Source organism: Pseudophryne corroboree, chromosome 1 (genome assembly GCF_028390025.1).
Source record: "Pseudophryne corroboree isolate aPseCor3 chromosome 1, aPseCor3.hap2, whole genome shotgun sequence".
In the NCBI taxonomy this organism is placed as follows: domain Eukaryota; kingdom Metazoa; phylum Chordata; class Amphibia; order Anura; family Myobatrachidae; genus Pseudophryne; species Pseudophryne corroboree.
Window position 1 is genome coordinate 341,498,346 of NC_086444.1, and position 16,155 is coordinate 341,514,500.

At 43.2% G+C, this 16,155-nt stretch overlaps 1 protein-coding gene across 3 annotated transcripts in view; it reads left to right on the forward strand.

The window, feature by feature from the left end:
• Nucleotides 1-16,155, forward strand: part of MMP17 (matrix metallopeptidase 17) — a 241,210-nt gene that overhangs the window by 128,480 nt on the left and 96,575 nt on the right. For all 3 annotated transcript variants that reach the window (XM_063964657.1, XM_063964658.1, XM_063964659.1), the window contains exon 2: nucleotides 14,664-14,796. In XM_063964657.1, coding sequence (XP_063820727.1) covers nucleotides 14,664-14,796 — 133 coding nt within the window. The remainder of the gene's footprint in view (nucleotides 1-14,663; nucleotides 14,797-16,155) is intronic.

Sequence of the window (16,155 nt, forward strand, 5' to 3'; positions counted from 1 at the left end):
CAAATCATCAGTGTCTTTTAACCACCGCTCTCAGGTTCTTCAGTCACCAGTATATTTTACCGTCACTCACAAGTACTTCCTGGACATTTCTCCATACACTCCTTCTCTGTTATGTGACATTGTGTTGCTCTCTTCCTGCAATAAAGTCCTTTAATATTTTCTCCTAGCTTTTCTGTCAGAGTCCTGTATGAGGAAAACCTATATCAAGCCATCCCTGTTCCGACCCAACTGTGGTTCCTCTCCCCTACCATCGGGAGAACCCCCGAGTTCACAACACCCCCAACCTAGGTCAGTGACACACTTGTGTACAAGCTAGGTGGTCTGGAAAACGTGAACTGTTGGTAGATCTCGAGAACCGGTTTGGCCAGCCTTGTCCTAGAGCCTCCATAACAGAACAAATATTCTTACAAAATACATCTTTGTCTTCAGAGAAGAAGTCTTAATCATTTTGGTGGGTACGATAACTGCATATTCTTACATCTTTGAGGAGTATATTCCATATTTTGAGCCTTGAACTTAAAAGTTCAGATTTTTGTTTAGACAAGTTTAAATCCCAAATAAGATCATTAAGATCTCCTTGAGATAACAAGTGAGGTGCTCATGAACAACTTGATTCAAAAAGTAACAATCACAAATACACTATGCCTGATGGAAGAACCTAATTCTATTTCTAGAGTCACTATTCAGTTTAAAAAATAAAGAAATCATGTTGACCAGTGTTAATAGTCACCATTTCAGAAACTCTCCTCTCACCATGAGGCTGCGCCCACACCACCTACAGCTCACTGCCCCATAAGCCGCACTACACATCACTCTTCCTTGTACCGCATTCTCCCTCATTGGACATAAACAAGATGGCTCACATCCTCACCGGGCACTAAGTGGCTGTATCCACTGGGCCCATCTGATCCTCGGGGCCTGGTAAAGGTGTCCCCTTTGACCCCCGCTGTCGCTGGGCCTGCCTAGTTACCATAAATTGTTATCAATCTGAGGGGACGGCACAGTGGAGTTGGAGGAAGTTATATAGAGGCAGAGGTTCAAGAGAGGCGGACTTTAGGAAAAGATGGACACATGTGATGCTGTCCCTGTTAATCCAGTGTACCATCTAGACAGGTAGAGAGGGAACTGTCCAAAGTACTGTGATAGTAATAGAATAGCCAGTGTGCTGCCAGCATAAAAGACAGTTTAAGCTGCCTAATGAAGGCTAAGGAAACCTCTTTTTAGGGCCTAATTCAGCATGGATCGTTATTGCAGTTGTCTTCCATTTATTTATTTTCTAAAGTCCCTAAAATGACCCAAATATATACTTATAACCATTTTTATGTACCCCAAATTTAATTTTAATACTTATTTTGCTGAAAAACATTGCTTTCTACCATTTTTTGATATTTAAAAAAATGCATATAATTGCCCCCAATTTAAGTGCCCCAAATACTTTAATTATGACCAATAATAAACCTCTATACTGTTATCCTATGTTAGTTTAGCTTTTTTGGTCGTAGACAGCGTGGCCGGGTCCAGGTAATGGGGGTGTGGCTTGATGCAAGGGGGCGTGACCATGGCACTTCACCATAAAAAATATTTACAATAAGATTTATGGCACCGTGAAGCATGCTCTAAAGGGGGGCACCATTGTGCATTCTAGCAGCCAGGAGCAGATCAGGATGGGGGCACAATCAGTGCAATCGCTACCCTTTCCCCCCACTGCCACACAGAAGAGGCTGCCTCCACACACACTGCAGCTCAGACTGACAGGTAAGGGGGGGGGGGGGTGACTGGGCCCAGTTAATTAGTACCCGCTCCCCCTCCCTCTTGGTGCCACTGGGCACAGGCAGATTTCCCCATTTTCCCCTACACTTTTCACTGCTGGAATGAATGTTCGTAGTAATCCCGTTTTTGCACATTTGCAATTCAATTGGCGAATCGTACACATATTTCACAGTGTTTTACAGAGAATATTTAGTCATTCACATCAGTCCCTATACACACCATGGCGCCCAGTGTCTCCTACTGCTCCATCCTTGTGTATGCCACTGGCCTGGTTGCCTTACTCCCCACCTCCAGTTACACCTGTTTTGCTTCCCTGGTCCATATTTTTACCCTCTAACCTGCTGCTCCAAGATGGTGGGCTTTTCATGCTCCCTTGCCTCCCAACACATTCTTTCACCTGGCAGCTGGGGATGCTAGTTGTTGTATTCTTCAACTCTGCTATGGGGGTACCAAGTTGTGAAAATCACAGGCGATACTGGCACCTGGAGCCTTGGCAGCCGTTATATTTAATTTTCAAGCCCCTCCTACGCAGTGGTGCCCAGAGTATGTGCCCTGCTTGCCCCATCCTTATTACACCACTGCCCATGACACTCAAGGAGGTAAAAGATAGTGCTGTAATACATTTGTTTGCTGGTACTGCAAAACCTGGCACTCCTAACCCGATTAACATTCTTTACTAGATTTGTCAATCCAGATTGCCATGGAAACTGTCAGAGACATGCCTAAATTGGAATATGACTGAATTGTTTTCTGTTCATTCACGGTTGCAAGAACAGTAGGCACACTGTATAAATACCATCTTGGAGGGGCAAAACAAGTGTAATCTAAAATCAAGAAACATAATGGTATAGCATTAGGGATAATTAAAAACCCTAACACTGGGATACAAAAGTAGAAATTCAAAAGAAGAATTCTGCTTAAAAAACACAAGAAGGGACATGTATTAGTCCAACTCCAACACTTTGCTTCTCTGATTTACACAATAAGCAATTGACATTCTGTGAAATTAGAAAATAGCAGGAGCAAAGTAAATGTGTTAAGCAAAACACTTTTGTTGATTAGAGGGAGAAAAAGAATTAAACAGAAGTTCAAATAAACAGGAAGAAAAAGAAAACTGAGTTGTAAGAAATTATTTGGTGGATAATAAAAATCAGGAGATATAGGGGACGAGGCATATATTTGGAGGCTATTTCTATTTTCTAAGCATGTGATGTTCTTCAGCATACTGTAGGAGTGTGTTTTCTAAAACAATTGGAGGTGCTCAAATTAATGCAACCCCATGTTCACTATGTAATGACATCAGTGATAACCAACCCAAGGAACTACTGCTCCTTCATGACATACTGGACTCAGGGGGACATTTACTAAGCAGTGATATAAGTGGAGAAGTGAGCCAGTGGAGAAGTTGCCCATGGCAACCAATCAGCACTGAAGTAACATCTATAATTTGCATACTATAAAATGATACAAAGCTGCTGATTGGTTGATGGGGCAACTTCTCCACTGGCTCACTTCTCCGCTCTTATCACGGCTTAGTAAATGTTCCCCTAAGGGGTCTATTCATGAAGCAGTGAAAAGTGTGGAGAAATGAGCCAGTGGAGAAGCTGTCCATGGCAACCAATGAGCATTGAAGTTACATTTACAATTTGCATACTATACAATGGTATGGAGCAGCTGATTGGTTGCCATGGGCAACTTTTCCACAAGCTCACTTCTCCACTCTTTTCACTGCTTCATGAATAGACCCCTAAGGGGTCTATTTACTAAGCCTTAAATGGAGATAAAGTAAACGGAGATAAAGTACCAGCCAACCAGCTCCTGTCATTTTTCAAACCCAGCCTGTGACATGTTATTTAGTAGCTGATTGGCTGGCACTTTATCTCCATCCACTTTATCTCCACCCATGGCTTAGTAAATAGACCCCTTAGGACCTTATTTAGTAATGATTGTAAATTCTGCTAAGTAGCTAACCGCCCCCCCATGCTGAAATTGCAGTGTATAAATATAATTTTTTTGGAACAAATGTATTTCTGGGGGCTGTTTCCGAACATTTTTTTTATCGGACTATGCACAGGCTCCTCGAGTCCAGAATATATATATATATATATATATATATATATATATATATATATATATATATATAAAATCTTGTTTCCTCTGTGCAGCACTCCTGGAAAGTAAAACACAACTCTGACACCAATTTTGAGAAATCAACATTTCATGGATAACTCCATTTCATCAGAATACTTGTACAAGAAACGTTTCTCAAAACTGGAGTCAAAGTGGTGTTATACTATCCAGGAGTGCTACACAGAGGAAACAATATATGAAGCTAACACTGATGTGGAAGGCAGTGCGGGCACCCGGATAAGTATATACGTTATTGGGAGAGCCAGGTGCAACACTATATATATATATATATATATATATATATACAGTATATATAAACACCATCTTCCAAGAAGAAAACAAAATCACAATAGGAAAGAAAATCTGAAAAAGCAGATAGGGTAATTTCCGAAGCGAAGCAGTATTGTCTGCATTAGCATTATGTAGTTCTACTCGAAATACTGAAGATCTATGAGCACCATTAGATAGAAATTGAAGTATGATAATATATGTGTGAGATAACCATACAAACCAGAGGAAAGCTCTGAACCCTACAATACTGTACTACATCCCTGGCCTCACTATACCCTGAACTGTCGCTTCATCTGTTGGGACACTTCCGCTTTCCATATCAGTAAACATAAACATATTGAGCCCAGTTAGCTTGGTGCCTATTCCTAGGTTCAGTGCTGCATGGGCGCCACCATGTTGGATTGATTAGCTGACTAAGGGTGATCCAAATCACAGAGGGGTTCTTTCTACCTAACCAGTCACCTATGACTGATCAGAGCACCCTATTTAAACCCCTCACTTGCATCTGCTTATTGCCAGTACAAATTGTATCTTACCAGTTTCTGGTTTCATGTTTCTGCCTGCAATCCTGAAGTTACCACACAGCTAATCATACCCAGCTTGCAGAGTCTATGCAATTAACCACTGCTGTTCTTTGCAATTCCAGTTTGCTAATCATTCTCACAGCCAGTGCCTGCATGTATTTTCTTTCATCCTGCAGAATGCATGGGCATTCTATGTGCATTATCTGCTGGCGGGATCAGGGATGGCTCATAAAGCTGTAGATTAACTTATAAGGAATCTGGCATGCCTTCATATGTGAACAGAAGAGGGTCCATGAATTGGTAAGGAGATAGTATGGCTGGAACTCCCACATCCATGCTCTGTTGGGGATCAGTACGAGATCCCGGAGGTCGGGATCCCGGCGATTAGGAGACTGACACCGGGAGGCCGACAGGAGGGATCCAGGCGGCGAGGGCAGCTTGTCCCCTCACGGGCTCACTGTGCTCACCACGCTTCGAGCCCTTTGGTGACCTTCGGTCATCACTACAGGTTTCTATTGCCCTCCGGGTGGTGCCGTGGACCTCCACTCAAGAGGGGTAACCAGCCAGCGGTCAGGACTGAGACCGCCGGTATTTCAGCTGGTGTCGGGATTCCGGCATTGGTATCCTGACTGTCGGGATCCCTACAGGCGGTCAATTGACTGCCTCCCTTCTGTTGTTTAAATAACATGATATAATAATATGATTATGTCAGAATATTTTGTGCCGCAAATTACACATTTGCTAACGATCATTTTGGCTGGCGTATTGTCTTTCAATGGTGTATTAAGTAGATTTATGGAGTGTTGTGAGGTGTGAATTTAGCTGCAATAAAGGAGTGTGTTTAGTGCGAAGCCTGCCACGCATCAGTGCAATCGGTGTAGTAAAGTAAATTTGTTAAAGAAATACAGGGGAATTAACAGTGTGGGGTCCCCTGAACTTCATTGAACCAGCACTGGGCTCTTGAGCTGGTCCTGGTATCAGAAATATGGGGGGATGCGTAGGGGTCCCCCATATTTCCAGCAACTGGCTTTTACTAGCAGGGGGGTGATAGCCAGGCTGGTATTGATTGACAGTCAGGGCAGTCACCACCAATCAACAACCTGTTCCCATGGAAGAGGCTGCTGATTGGCTGGCAGCTCTGCAAAAGACGGGACAAATGTGGGTTCCAGCATTTGCACAGAGGAGTGTGTATACACATATAGCTCCTGTAGGTCCAGATGTGTTCAGGACATTAGTGTTCATTGACTGTGGCAAGCGTGTCCCCTGGCTGTGGCATTACCCCTCCTCCACTAGTAAGAGTCCTGTGCTGGTTGTTGAAAATACAGGGGGACCCTACACATTTTCCCCCATATTTCTGGACTGGCTCAAAATCGATAGCTGAAGGTGTCGGAAACTGACTGTTCATACTGTACATTGCCCTGCATATCGGCGTGCTATCTTTTAGATAACAGCGCAGATAAAGACGGGGGTATAGCGCACCTGTCATTCATCACACACCTCTGCAGTCAAACATGGTGGGGAGCGGTATCAGCGCCATTAATGTTCGCTGATACCTCTCCTGCTCTCATATCGGACTTTCATACATCTACCTCACGGTCTTGTGCTTATACTGAAGAGGCAAGGTACTTGGTTTAGTAGGAAAGGTGGCAGAGGTAAGTCACAAGGAAATTACAAGTACACAAATAAAATAAGTCAGAATCATGACACACGGATTCTATGTGTTTTTAACTGAAAAAAAAAATATTTTTTCAGGTAAAAAAAATGGGGGCTAATTGGACACCCTGAACGAAAAAGAAAATGCACAGAACGGGAATAAATCGGAAAAAAAATATTGTGACACACACACGCGCGTGTATGCGCATTAATAAATTAGAATGTATAGATTATGTTATAATGGAAAATACAGGAATTTTGAGAAATGCTTCAATAACATAGTGCAGGGAACATGGATTTAGTGAGTTTTAGCACTCATGGCAGCTGACGAAAAAAAGACAGCCTAGACGGGTCATTAGATTCTTATCTGCCATCAGAGGCAATGTTACTGTGATATATTTTTTACAATTGGCTGTCCTTTTGAATCAAACATACTATGTAAATGTAGAAATCGCTGTGATGTATCATCCTCAACATGCGGCTTATCCCAGGAGTCAGCTGCAAAGAGTCTTGCAATGATAAAAGAACTTATCTCAATCTTTTTCCTCTAACCCCATGTACTTTCTAATTACCAGACACTATATAATAGAACAACCATAAATGCATAACAGGAATATCTGGTGCATTTTATGCACTGCCTATTCGGATGAGAGAGTGGGATGTTAAAAATATAGTAATTTTCAATACTATGTATTCTGAAAAATATTTTCCTTGTTCCTCATTTGGCCATGAAATAATGTACGTTTCTCAGTGGAATTCAATACCTCTCAACACTGTTGGTATGTGGACCGGGAAAGGGGCGTGGCCATATCACAGGGGGGGTGTCTGTGTCACTGAAGGATGTGGCCACACTCTCTGGGACTTGCTTAGTGCTGCTCCTTATCTGCCGATCATCCTTTAGCAGCAGAGCAGTGAATGGATAAACCTCCACAAATGTCCATGCTATACAGTCCCAGTTATGACAGTAGGACTGAGCCCTCAAATCGGGACTGTCCCAAGGAAATTGGGATGTTTGATTGGATACTGAATTTTGCCTGTGTTCCCAGACTTAACGCTACCCAAACATACAGCGGACTATAGGATCTTCGAAATGGTTATTCAGGATGGATCACATAAGCGATCCCCTGCGCAGTTTCACGATTAGCGCATGTGCAGAATGGGTCCTGCAAACGCATTGCAGGATTGTGAACACCTCGGCCTGATTGACAGGCAGAGGCATTTAGGGGGAGGGGCGGTGGCGTCCGGTGTTGTCAGAAACAGCGCGTGTCACCCCTGTTTTCCGGGAGTGGCGGGGCCAAGGACTGCATTGCAAGATGCAGTTTCCTTGGCCTCACAAGTTGAGGCTTACTCAGCTTGCCGTCGCAGATGAATATTGTAACGTTTGATCCCAGGCTGCGACGGGGTCACAGCACTCTGACAGGGACGGTCGCTGCACTTTCAAATTCAGCAAGGAGGTGTGTATATACCTCCTGCTGCATTTGCATGGCTATGGATTACATTTGCAAAGCTACTGCGAGCATTCTGCTTAGAATTCTGTGTTTGCTTCTAATTTACTATACGTATCCTATTATACTGTTTGATTTTGGAATTCCCCTCTCAGAATTCAAGCATTTATTCCAGTTTAGGTTTGCGCTCATGCTACTGTAATATACATGTGATGTGACATCTGAATTTACCTGGCTGACAAGCTAAAGAAACAGCATATAGACCCAATCCGAGGGGTACTCTTTTTTTTTTTTTTTATCAGTTATTTGTTTAGTATAACCCTTTCAAATATTTAGCTATTCACTGTCAGACTCAGCCCCACCACAGATCTGTGTAAACTGTACTGCCAATGCACAAAAACCCCAATCATACCCAATAATGCCCCACTTTGTTGACCATGCCCTTTCTGGCAAAGCTCCCTCCATTCCCCTGTAAGCCTCACCCCTTCTTAGGTCCACTAACCCTGCTACTGTAAATCAGAATAGCTGGGAGGTTGCATTTTTGATTGAAATCACAGTGAACAGAGATAGTGGGAGAAAAGCGGGATTATGGTGGTACAAAATAATCATTGCAGGGTGTAAAAAGAAGGTGGATATTGGCCTGTCTGCACATAATCCTGTTTTCTGTGTTACAATGTTTCATCCTGTCAGCCTGGAACCCTACCACTGCTTTGCTTTGTCTCCTTTAGAAGATAAGAGGTTTTGCATTGCCTGACCTCGGTATCATTACAGTAATCTTCTGCAGCAGTCTTAAAGATAGTGCATACACATATACTATGGACGAGATGTACTAAATGGAGAATGCATTAAACCCTGATTTAACGTATTTTCCGAATGCACTAACCCCCGGACGCTGGGACAGCGCTGTGGAGGGGAACGCCAGCTTTTGCTAGCGATACCCCATAGAAGCCTATGGGCTTCTCTCCATAGCGCTGGTGTGAGGGATCCGATCAGATCCCTCCCAGCATGCCCCGCGGCTGCCCCCATCACTCTGCGCATGCATAGAATGACTCCTGGACCCAAAACCCGGAAGTCAGGGACCAGCCGGAGATCACGAAGGACAGCTCTTATCGGAAGGACTGTCCTTTGCAATACCAATAGCATATGTTAGTGCATTGCGATTGATACTGGTGCAATGGGCGGCGATGTCATTTAGAACATCCCGCCCTATATATTTTCCTGTATATGGCATATATATCATACTTGCCCAGTGTCGGACTGGGACATGAAGGGCCCACCGGGGGAATGCAGTTATAGGGGCCCATACTTAGGGGTGTGGCCAGCCTACAAAGGGGGTGTGGCCAGCCTCCATAGAGGCTTAAAATACACAATAGTTTAGTGCAGTGTAATGCAACATATCTACCATGTATAATACAAGTGCACAGTCTGGAACCTGATCCCTAGAGGAAGAAGTGGGCCCCCAGGCAGTGGGGCCTACCGGTGGTTTCCCTGGTACCCCTGTGGGCCAGTCCGACCCTGTACTTGCCTATTCTCCGGGAATGGCCGGGAGGCTCCCGAAAATCGGGTGACCCTCCCGGCCCCCTAGAAAAGCAGGCAAGTCTCCCGATTCTTCAGGTCCCCCCTGCCCGGCCGCCCACTTAGTGAGTAAAGTGGGCGGTCTGGGCAGTCGATGACACGATTCTTGCTGAATCGCGTCATCATAGCCACGCCCCCTGCAGTATAATGCCGGTGATCGCGGCATTACAGAGCGAGGGGGCATGGCTTAAAGGAGGTGTGGTGGTAATCCCACCCCCGTCCTGCCTCTGCACCACCCCTATTCCAATTTGCACTAAAAGGAGCCTACTATAATCTTACCGAATTTAATGTACGAGTACTCTATAAGCTATATACTGCAGAAGCCGCTGGTTCCCTCATGCACTAATGAAATATATGCAATCAAAGCAGGCTGTCTGATGCTGCAGTTATATCTGTCTAATTACCCGGGTGCAGGTTTGATGGAGGGGCCCAGTGAAGGCCAGGGCTCTCCCCCTCCCCTCCCCCTACCTGGTGCAGCAGCCGCAGCTCTTCTCCAGAGACCAGCACATGCTGGTGTGTGGCCAGGGAGGCGCTTAAAATACAAGGGTGCATGGCCGTGCCTCCTGTGATTAGGTCACGCCCCCTTGGAAAGTACCAGGGCCCAGCCAGGCTCCCTACTGCCCTATCACCACAGAGGAAGAGTGGGGATTGCACTGTTCATAGCTGCGAGTCTGGAAATATCTCCAATTTGAAAAGATATTTTGCTACATCTTTATTCTCATATATTAAACGCGCGTTCTGCTGTACTCTGACATAAATCGTACAGTCAGTGCATCCACTGTTAGCATATTTTAGCTTGGCAGAGTGTTCACACTGTAATATGATCAGATGCAATTCTTTGCATGTAGTTTGGTTTTATTCAAATTATATACCTGTTTAACATATTATTAGCATTATTATTAATACGCAATATAAATAATGATTGCAGAAATAAATGAAAATGAATCATTTTAGATTAGGAGGACCTTTAGTACTGTTGGCAGAAGGACAGACTCAAATTAAAAGCAAATAGGATATTTTATGTGAGATGAAAGCCTATTCAAAAGCTTTCTGTAATACAAATTTATGGTGAATTTATTATAGAAAGAGCAGAATCAAAGAACCTCGGGGGACTGCAGTATCTTCCATGTCAACTGTACTAAAAATACAACTAAGATTTGCAGTTGAACTGCAATGACATCAAATCTTCCCCACTCGTTATCAGTAAGTGTGTAGCTGCAGCAAGCTGGCATTATAACTTAGGGATCTGCAATGTCTCTTGTGTACCATCATCTCACTTGCTTTAATGAGAATGAATCATTAACAGTGCGGCTATTACACACATCCCCTGGCAGTTCCTTTTTCTTCCTCTTTGTGGTCTAAACTCATATCCTGTCATCTGAGTGCTACCTGCCTGCTGTCGGGGGGGTCTTCAGTATGCTGGCTGTTGGGATCCCGGCGCTCAGTATACCGGCGCCAGAATCCCGACACCCGGCATACCGACAATTGTTCTCCCTCTTGGGGGTCAACGACCCCCAAGAGGAAGAATAAATAGCCGTGCCCGCAGCGTGGCGAGCACAGCGAGCCCGCAAGGGGCTCATTTGCGCTCGCCCAGCTGCCTTTATGCCAGCGGTCGGGATACCACCGCCGGTATGCTGGCCACCAGGATCCCGGCCGCCAGCATACCATACTACAGCCCTGCTGTCCATCTTCTCTCATCATCCACACTTCTGCTTCAGTCTTCTGTTTTTCCTACTGTTCACAGTTAGCTCATTCATACTGCTGAGACCAGATAATCCTCCACCCTTTTCTTCAAAATACAGCACTGTCAATGTCCTTCCAAGTTCCCGTATTCTTTCCAATCAACTCCCCATCTATATCTTATTCTCCATGTTTTCTATGTCTCCTTTACAGAGCAGCCCATTTATCATTAATCACATATTTAATACGATCTGGGCACGATATTAGCTCCCAAGATCGCATTGCAATATGCAGTTATTACGTTTGAATGTATAAACCATGCACCTGCAGGGACACTAGCTCCGTCCCTGAGATGTGCTGTAAGGACTGCCGTGTCTTCTGCGCATGCACGGTCCTGCTGACCACACATGCACAGCGACCAGTTCTAGTGGAGGGTTCCAGAGGAAACAGGTATTTTCAGGGATTTAAGCCGCAAATATACAATGATAAATGGGCCCCAGAATCACAAGCAAAATAATTATCTCCACCTGTGGATCTTTTAACATACCTCCCAACTGTCCTGATTCCAGCGGGACAGTCCCGCTATATGGACACTGACCAGCTGTTCTATCCGCAGGTCGCAATGACATTACATCAGTTTGGATCTGAATGACTGGCCAGTGCGCTGGCTCTTCTGGTCCTGAAAACTGTGGAGCGTGCTGGTTCCTGAACATCCTTCATGTTGTGTACAGGTTATTTATTTAATTACCAGTTTTAAACCTGCTATTTACTTAACAGAAACCCAAACTCATTAATTCGGCTATTTGTGACACATTTATCAGTTTATGTGTCAGTTTGTGTATTTTAATAATACTGTACTAAGAGTAAAGAATGAGACCTACTCAGTTAAGAGCAGGTGCTAAATTGAAGTGTCTTTTCATAGAGAAAATGGCTCTGTAGCCTTCCGTATAGCCATGATTACCCCGATAAATGCGCCCGGGCCTGATTCTGAGTCGAACACAGACACGGCCATGTGTGTGTCTTTTGCCGCTGTAAGGTCTGACGTGACTTAGGGGTCTATTAATAAACCAGAGAAAAGACCTGTTTTGCAGAAAACAGGGCTTTTCTCTGCTTCGTGCTATTCACGGAGCGGGTTACAATGAAGAAGTTCCTGACTTCTCCAGTGGCACCCCCGCTCCTTGGCTGAATCACATCATCCATACTTTAATATGCTCCACTTTCCACTTCTCCATGAGTTCAGGGTCGCCATCTCGGGATGGTGCAACCTGAAGATCGGTGTGGAGACGACAGGGAAGCTCAATGCTTCCCTGCTCTCTGCCTGACACCTGTACTGGGTCCGCCCCTCTGACCTCCCATAAGCCACTGCAGCCAGGGACCCACCGGCTGTATTCAACAACGCTGAGGGGCACCACTGGAGAAGACAGCGTCGCTGGAGTCCGGGATACCGCATCGCTTCACCGGAAGGGTGAGTATGCATGAATGACTACTTATAACAGCTACAGTGTATATATCGCATTGGACCGGTACGATATATAGTGATAAGTATCAATTCATTTTTCATTTCATACATGAATAGATCCCTTAATGCTTATATTGGCACATGTCCTTCCCTGGTATACAAGCATGCGGCTGAATGTGCAAGGCCTGAGACCCCCACTCTGAGCATCTTTACACTGTGAAATACCACTTGGTGCTACTTTAGATGAAACTATTAGACGCACCATCTAAACTTACAGCAGCTGCATTCTAGGTGCCGAATCTCAGTTAGTGTATGGCCTCCAATAGGAACGTCTGAGTTTGCAACCACTTCAGCAACACGCCTGTGACATTCCCGTAATACAACCATGAAATTATACATCTAAAAGCATCTGAATAGCCACCTCCCAGTCGCTGCTGGGGATGCCCAATACATTTCTAATACATTTCTGAGACTGCACATCTCAATTGGTACTGGCACCAATTCTCTCTACTCTGTAGGCACACACCGTAGAGCATATGCGCAGTGCGACTTCTTAGTGCCTTAGATGCATGCACAATTGAAAAACATCTGCAATCATTATCAACACAGCGATGACTCAGAATCAGGCCGTTAATCTCATTTACAATCTCACACTAAATACTAATATTTTTCTTTTATGCTGCTCTGTACGACATAGTACTTTTACCTAGTAAGGACCCTTCACTCCTGTCCTGCATCTGCCTCTTCACAAGCCAATTACTTTGAGGGAATTCTATGCACATAAGTGCAAATAACCAAAAAGGATTCTGTGCTTTGTAAATTAGGCCATCTGTACACTCCAGTATCCAACACACTACCCCCTCCAGTGCTAAATCCATTCTGATTTATCTACTAACACATCCAAACATACAGTAACCCATAGCAACCATACATAAACATTTTTACTCGTGCTGTATGAGTGAAAGCTAATTGCTTAATAGTTATTAAGGGTGAATGCACTTTTGTATCATGTTAGTGAATCAGCTCCATCGTTTTTCAAGTAGTGTCCAGAATGTCATATCAGCAAATGATGAGATGAGCCAGGCTGCAGCAATGTCTGGCTGTATAGAAGTGTTGGCCAGTGACAGCAACAGACAGTACCTTTGTAATGCATTGCTGGGCACACACACAGAATGATTGAATAGCTGTAGGCGGCTGGGACTCGGCGTGGAGACGCATTAGATTCCTCTGCAGAGATCAAAACACTCTACTAAACTGTAGTGGCCAACAGTGTATGAGCAGAGCTGCCAACACTTCAAAGCCGTTTTCAGGGACACTGTGCTGCTGAGTTGGTGCATCTGAGCACAATATTACACCCCGTACTGTCTCTCTGGATCTTGGAATGCTACATTCCCAATTAATTTAACTGAAATGAATTGTAGCTTTTAAATATTATAATTTATGAAATATTAGCTAGATAATTAGACTGGATTGTAAGAATTGTAGTTAGCTTACAAAAAAAAAGTAAAATGTTATTGTGCACTTGGTCAATACTGAATAATAGGTCCACTACCATTGACGAATCATTAAAACTTGGGACTTCTCTGGAAATTAGGAAAGGTTGGAAACTTAGGGGTGTATTTACTAAAGTATGGGCTGCTATCAGCAACATCTCTACTCTATAAACCCGCACTGTAGTACATACTGTATACCCCTTAGCATCAGAAAGTCAGATTGTTTGTCCAGAATAAAATATAATCCTGTTTTATTGAATATTTTACATAATAATACGGTTTATTTTGACCTTAAAATGACCAATATGTTGTCCCTGCATCTCAGAGATACTGTAGACTCAAGCCCCGTACACACTGGGCGACACACTAGACGATATGAATTATAACATAATCTTTTATAAAAGATCTATTGTTCATATCTTTAAGTGTGTATGCCTGAACAATGAACGATGTGTGCACCCGTGGGTCCTTCTTATTCAGGCATATTATTGACCTAATCACAATTCATACAACAGTCCCCAGAGCATGGTTTCATTCAGCAAATCAGTGTGACAGTTGAAAATCTCATGCACATAGTTTATTTTTAGTTTTCAGTGGTTACCACTGAATAATCTCTTTTTGTTATTTGTTCTTCTGTTATCAGGATTGGTTGACTCGATTTGGCTATCTGCCCCCACCTGATCCTGTTACAGGACAGTTGCAGACACAGGAAGAGCTGTCCAAAGCAATTAAGGCAATGCAAGAGTTTGGAGGGCTGAAAGCTACTGGGATCTTAGGTAAGTCACATAAGGCCATTATAGTGTATGTGTATGTATATACAAACCTGTTTCCATGACAAGACATTATCACCGTACACCTCGACAAGTTGGCATTGCACTTCAGCTACTGATGTGCCCTTTAGATTCAGAAACCTGATCACACTACGCATCTAATTGTTTGACCATGTTTCCAACCCCGCCATTTACAATTGATTTTGGGACAGTATGACTGATATGAGATGCAGTCTAATGGCCGTGAGGGGAAGCCTTGGTCTATCTGCCTTGGCCTGGCATAAAATGACAATGAAATAGAGAACATTATACACGTGAGAGGTCTTGTTACTTTACTTATTGAACCACCCTCGTACATACAAAATCATAAAACCTGGAGCTTAGTAACTCAAATATCATAACCCATACATAAATAGTGAACAGTTCATCAAAGTCAAAATTAATTTATTATGCCTAGTGAGCTCCTTCTGGGTTGGAACAACAGTATCTCTTCCAGATCCACCCAAAAAATCCACAAGTCTACAAAAGAAAAATAAAAAAGGGCGCCTCCTAGCTCAATAAAGCAAAAAACTACACCAGTACTTAAAAATGTATAAAAAATGTTCAATGACCATGTACCAAAAAACTTAAATAAATTGACGCTTATCTGAACCATATGAAGAATTCCATCAGGCGAAAATCAGTTGGATAAATCCCTTTAATATTCACATATAGTAGCTTGAATAAAAAAAGAATAACAAAAACATAGTGTAATCAAGTATATAAAATCTGTTGAAACCATAACAATTAAAGGAAATGTTTATCTGATATCTAATGAGGCAATAAGGAACCAAATTGGTGTGTCAAAATTTTTTACTCAAAGCATTTCATCAGATCTGCTGTGTAGAGGTTCCAATGGCTTTATCAGGAGTGAAGTATAAAATGCATGTGGGTAATCCAATATGGCCGCGACCAGATAACCAGATGCAGCCATCAGAAATATACAAAATGAAAACATAAATTCTATTATAAACATAAATTTGTTATTTGTTCATAACTCTCCACATTCTTATATAAATGAAAAAATATCTATAGAAACATGAGGAATAGATGATAACTACAGTCATGAAGCAGATGTGAGAACCGGAAATACCACAGCTCACGGCCTGGAAGTGATATCATGTAAGATAAGGTCTATACATCGCCAATCTAAATATCACAAGAATATAACTACATCAAAGCACGGAACTGGCATCATATTACAACTCCTGTATAATGTATATGCATTGTTATCCAAAGATGGCTGTCACAAAATATATCTATCTATGTTTATTTGCCAGTCTGGACAATACTCAAATACTGGGGGGGGGCGGGGGGGGGTTTCCT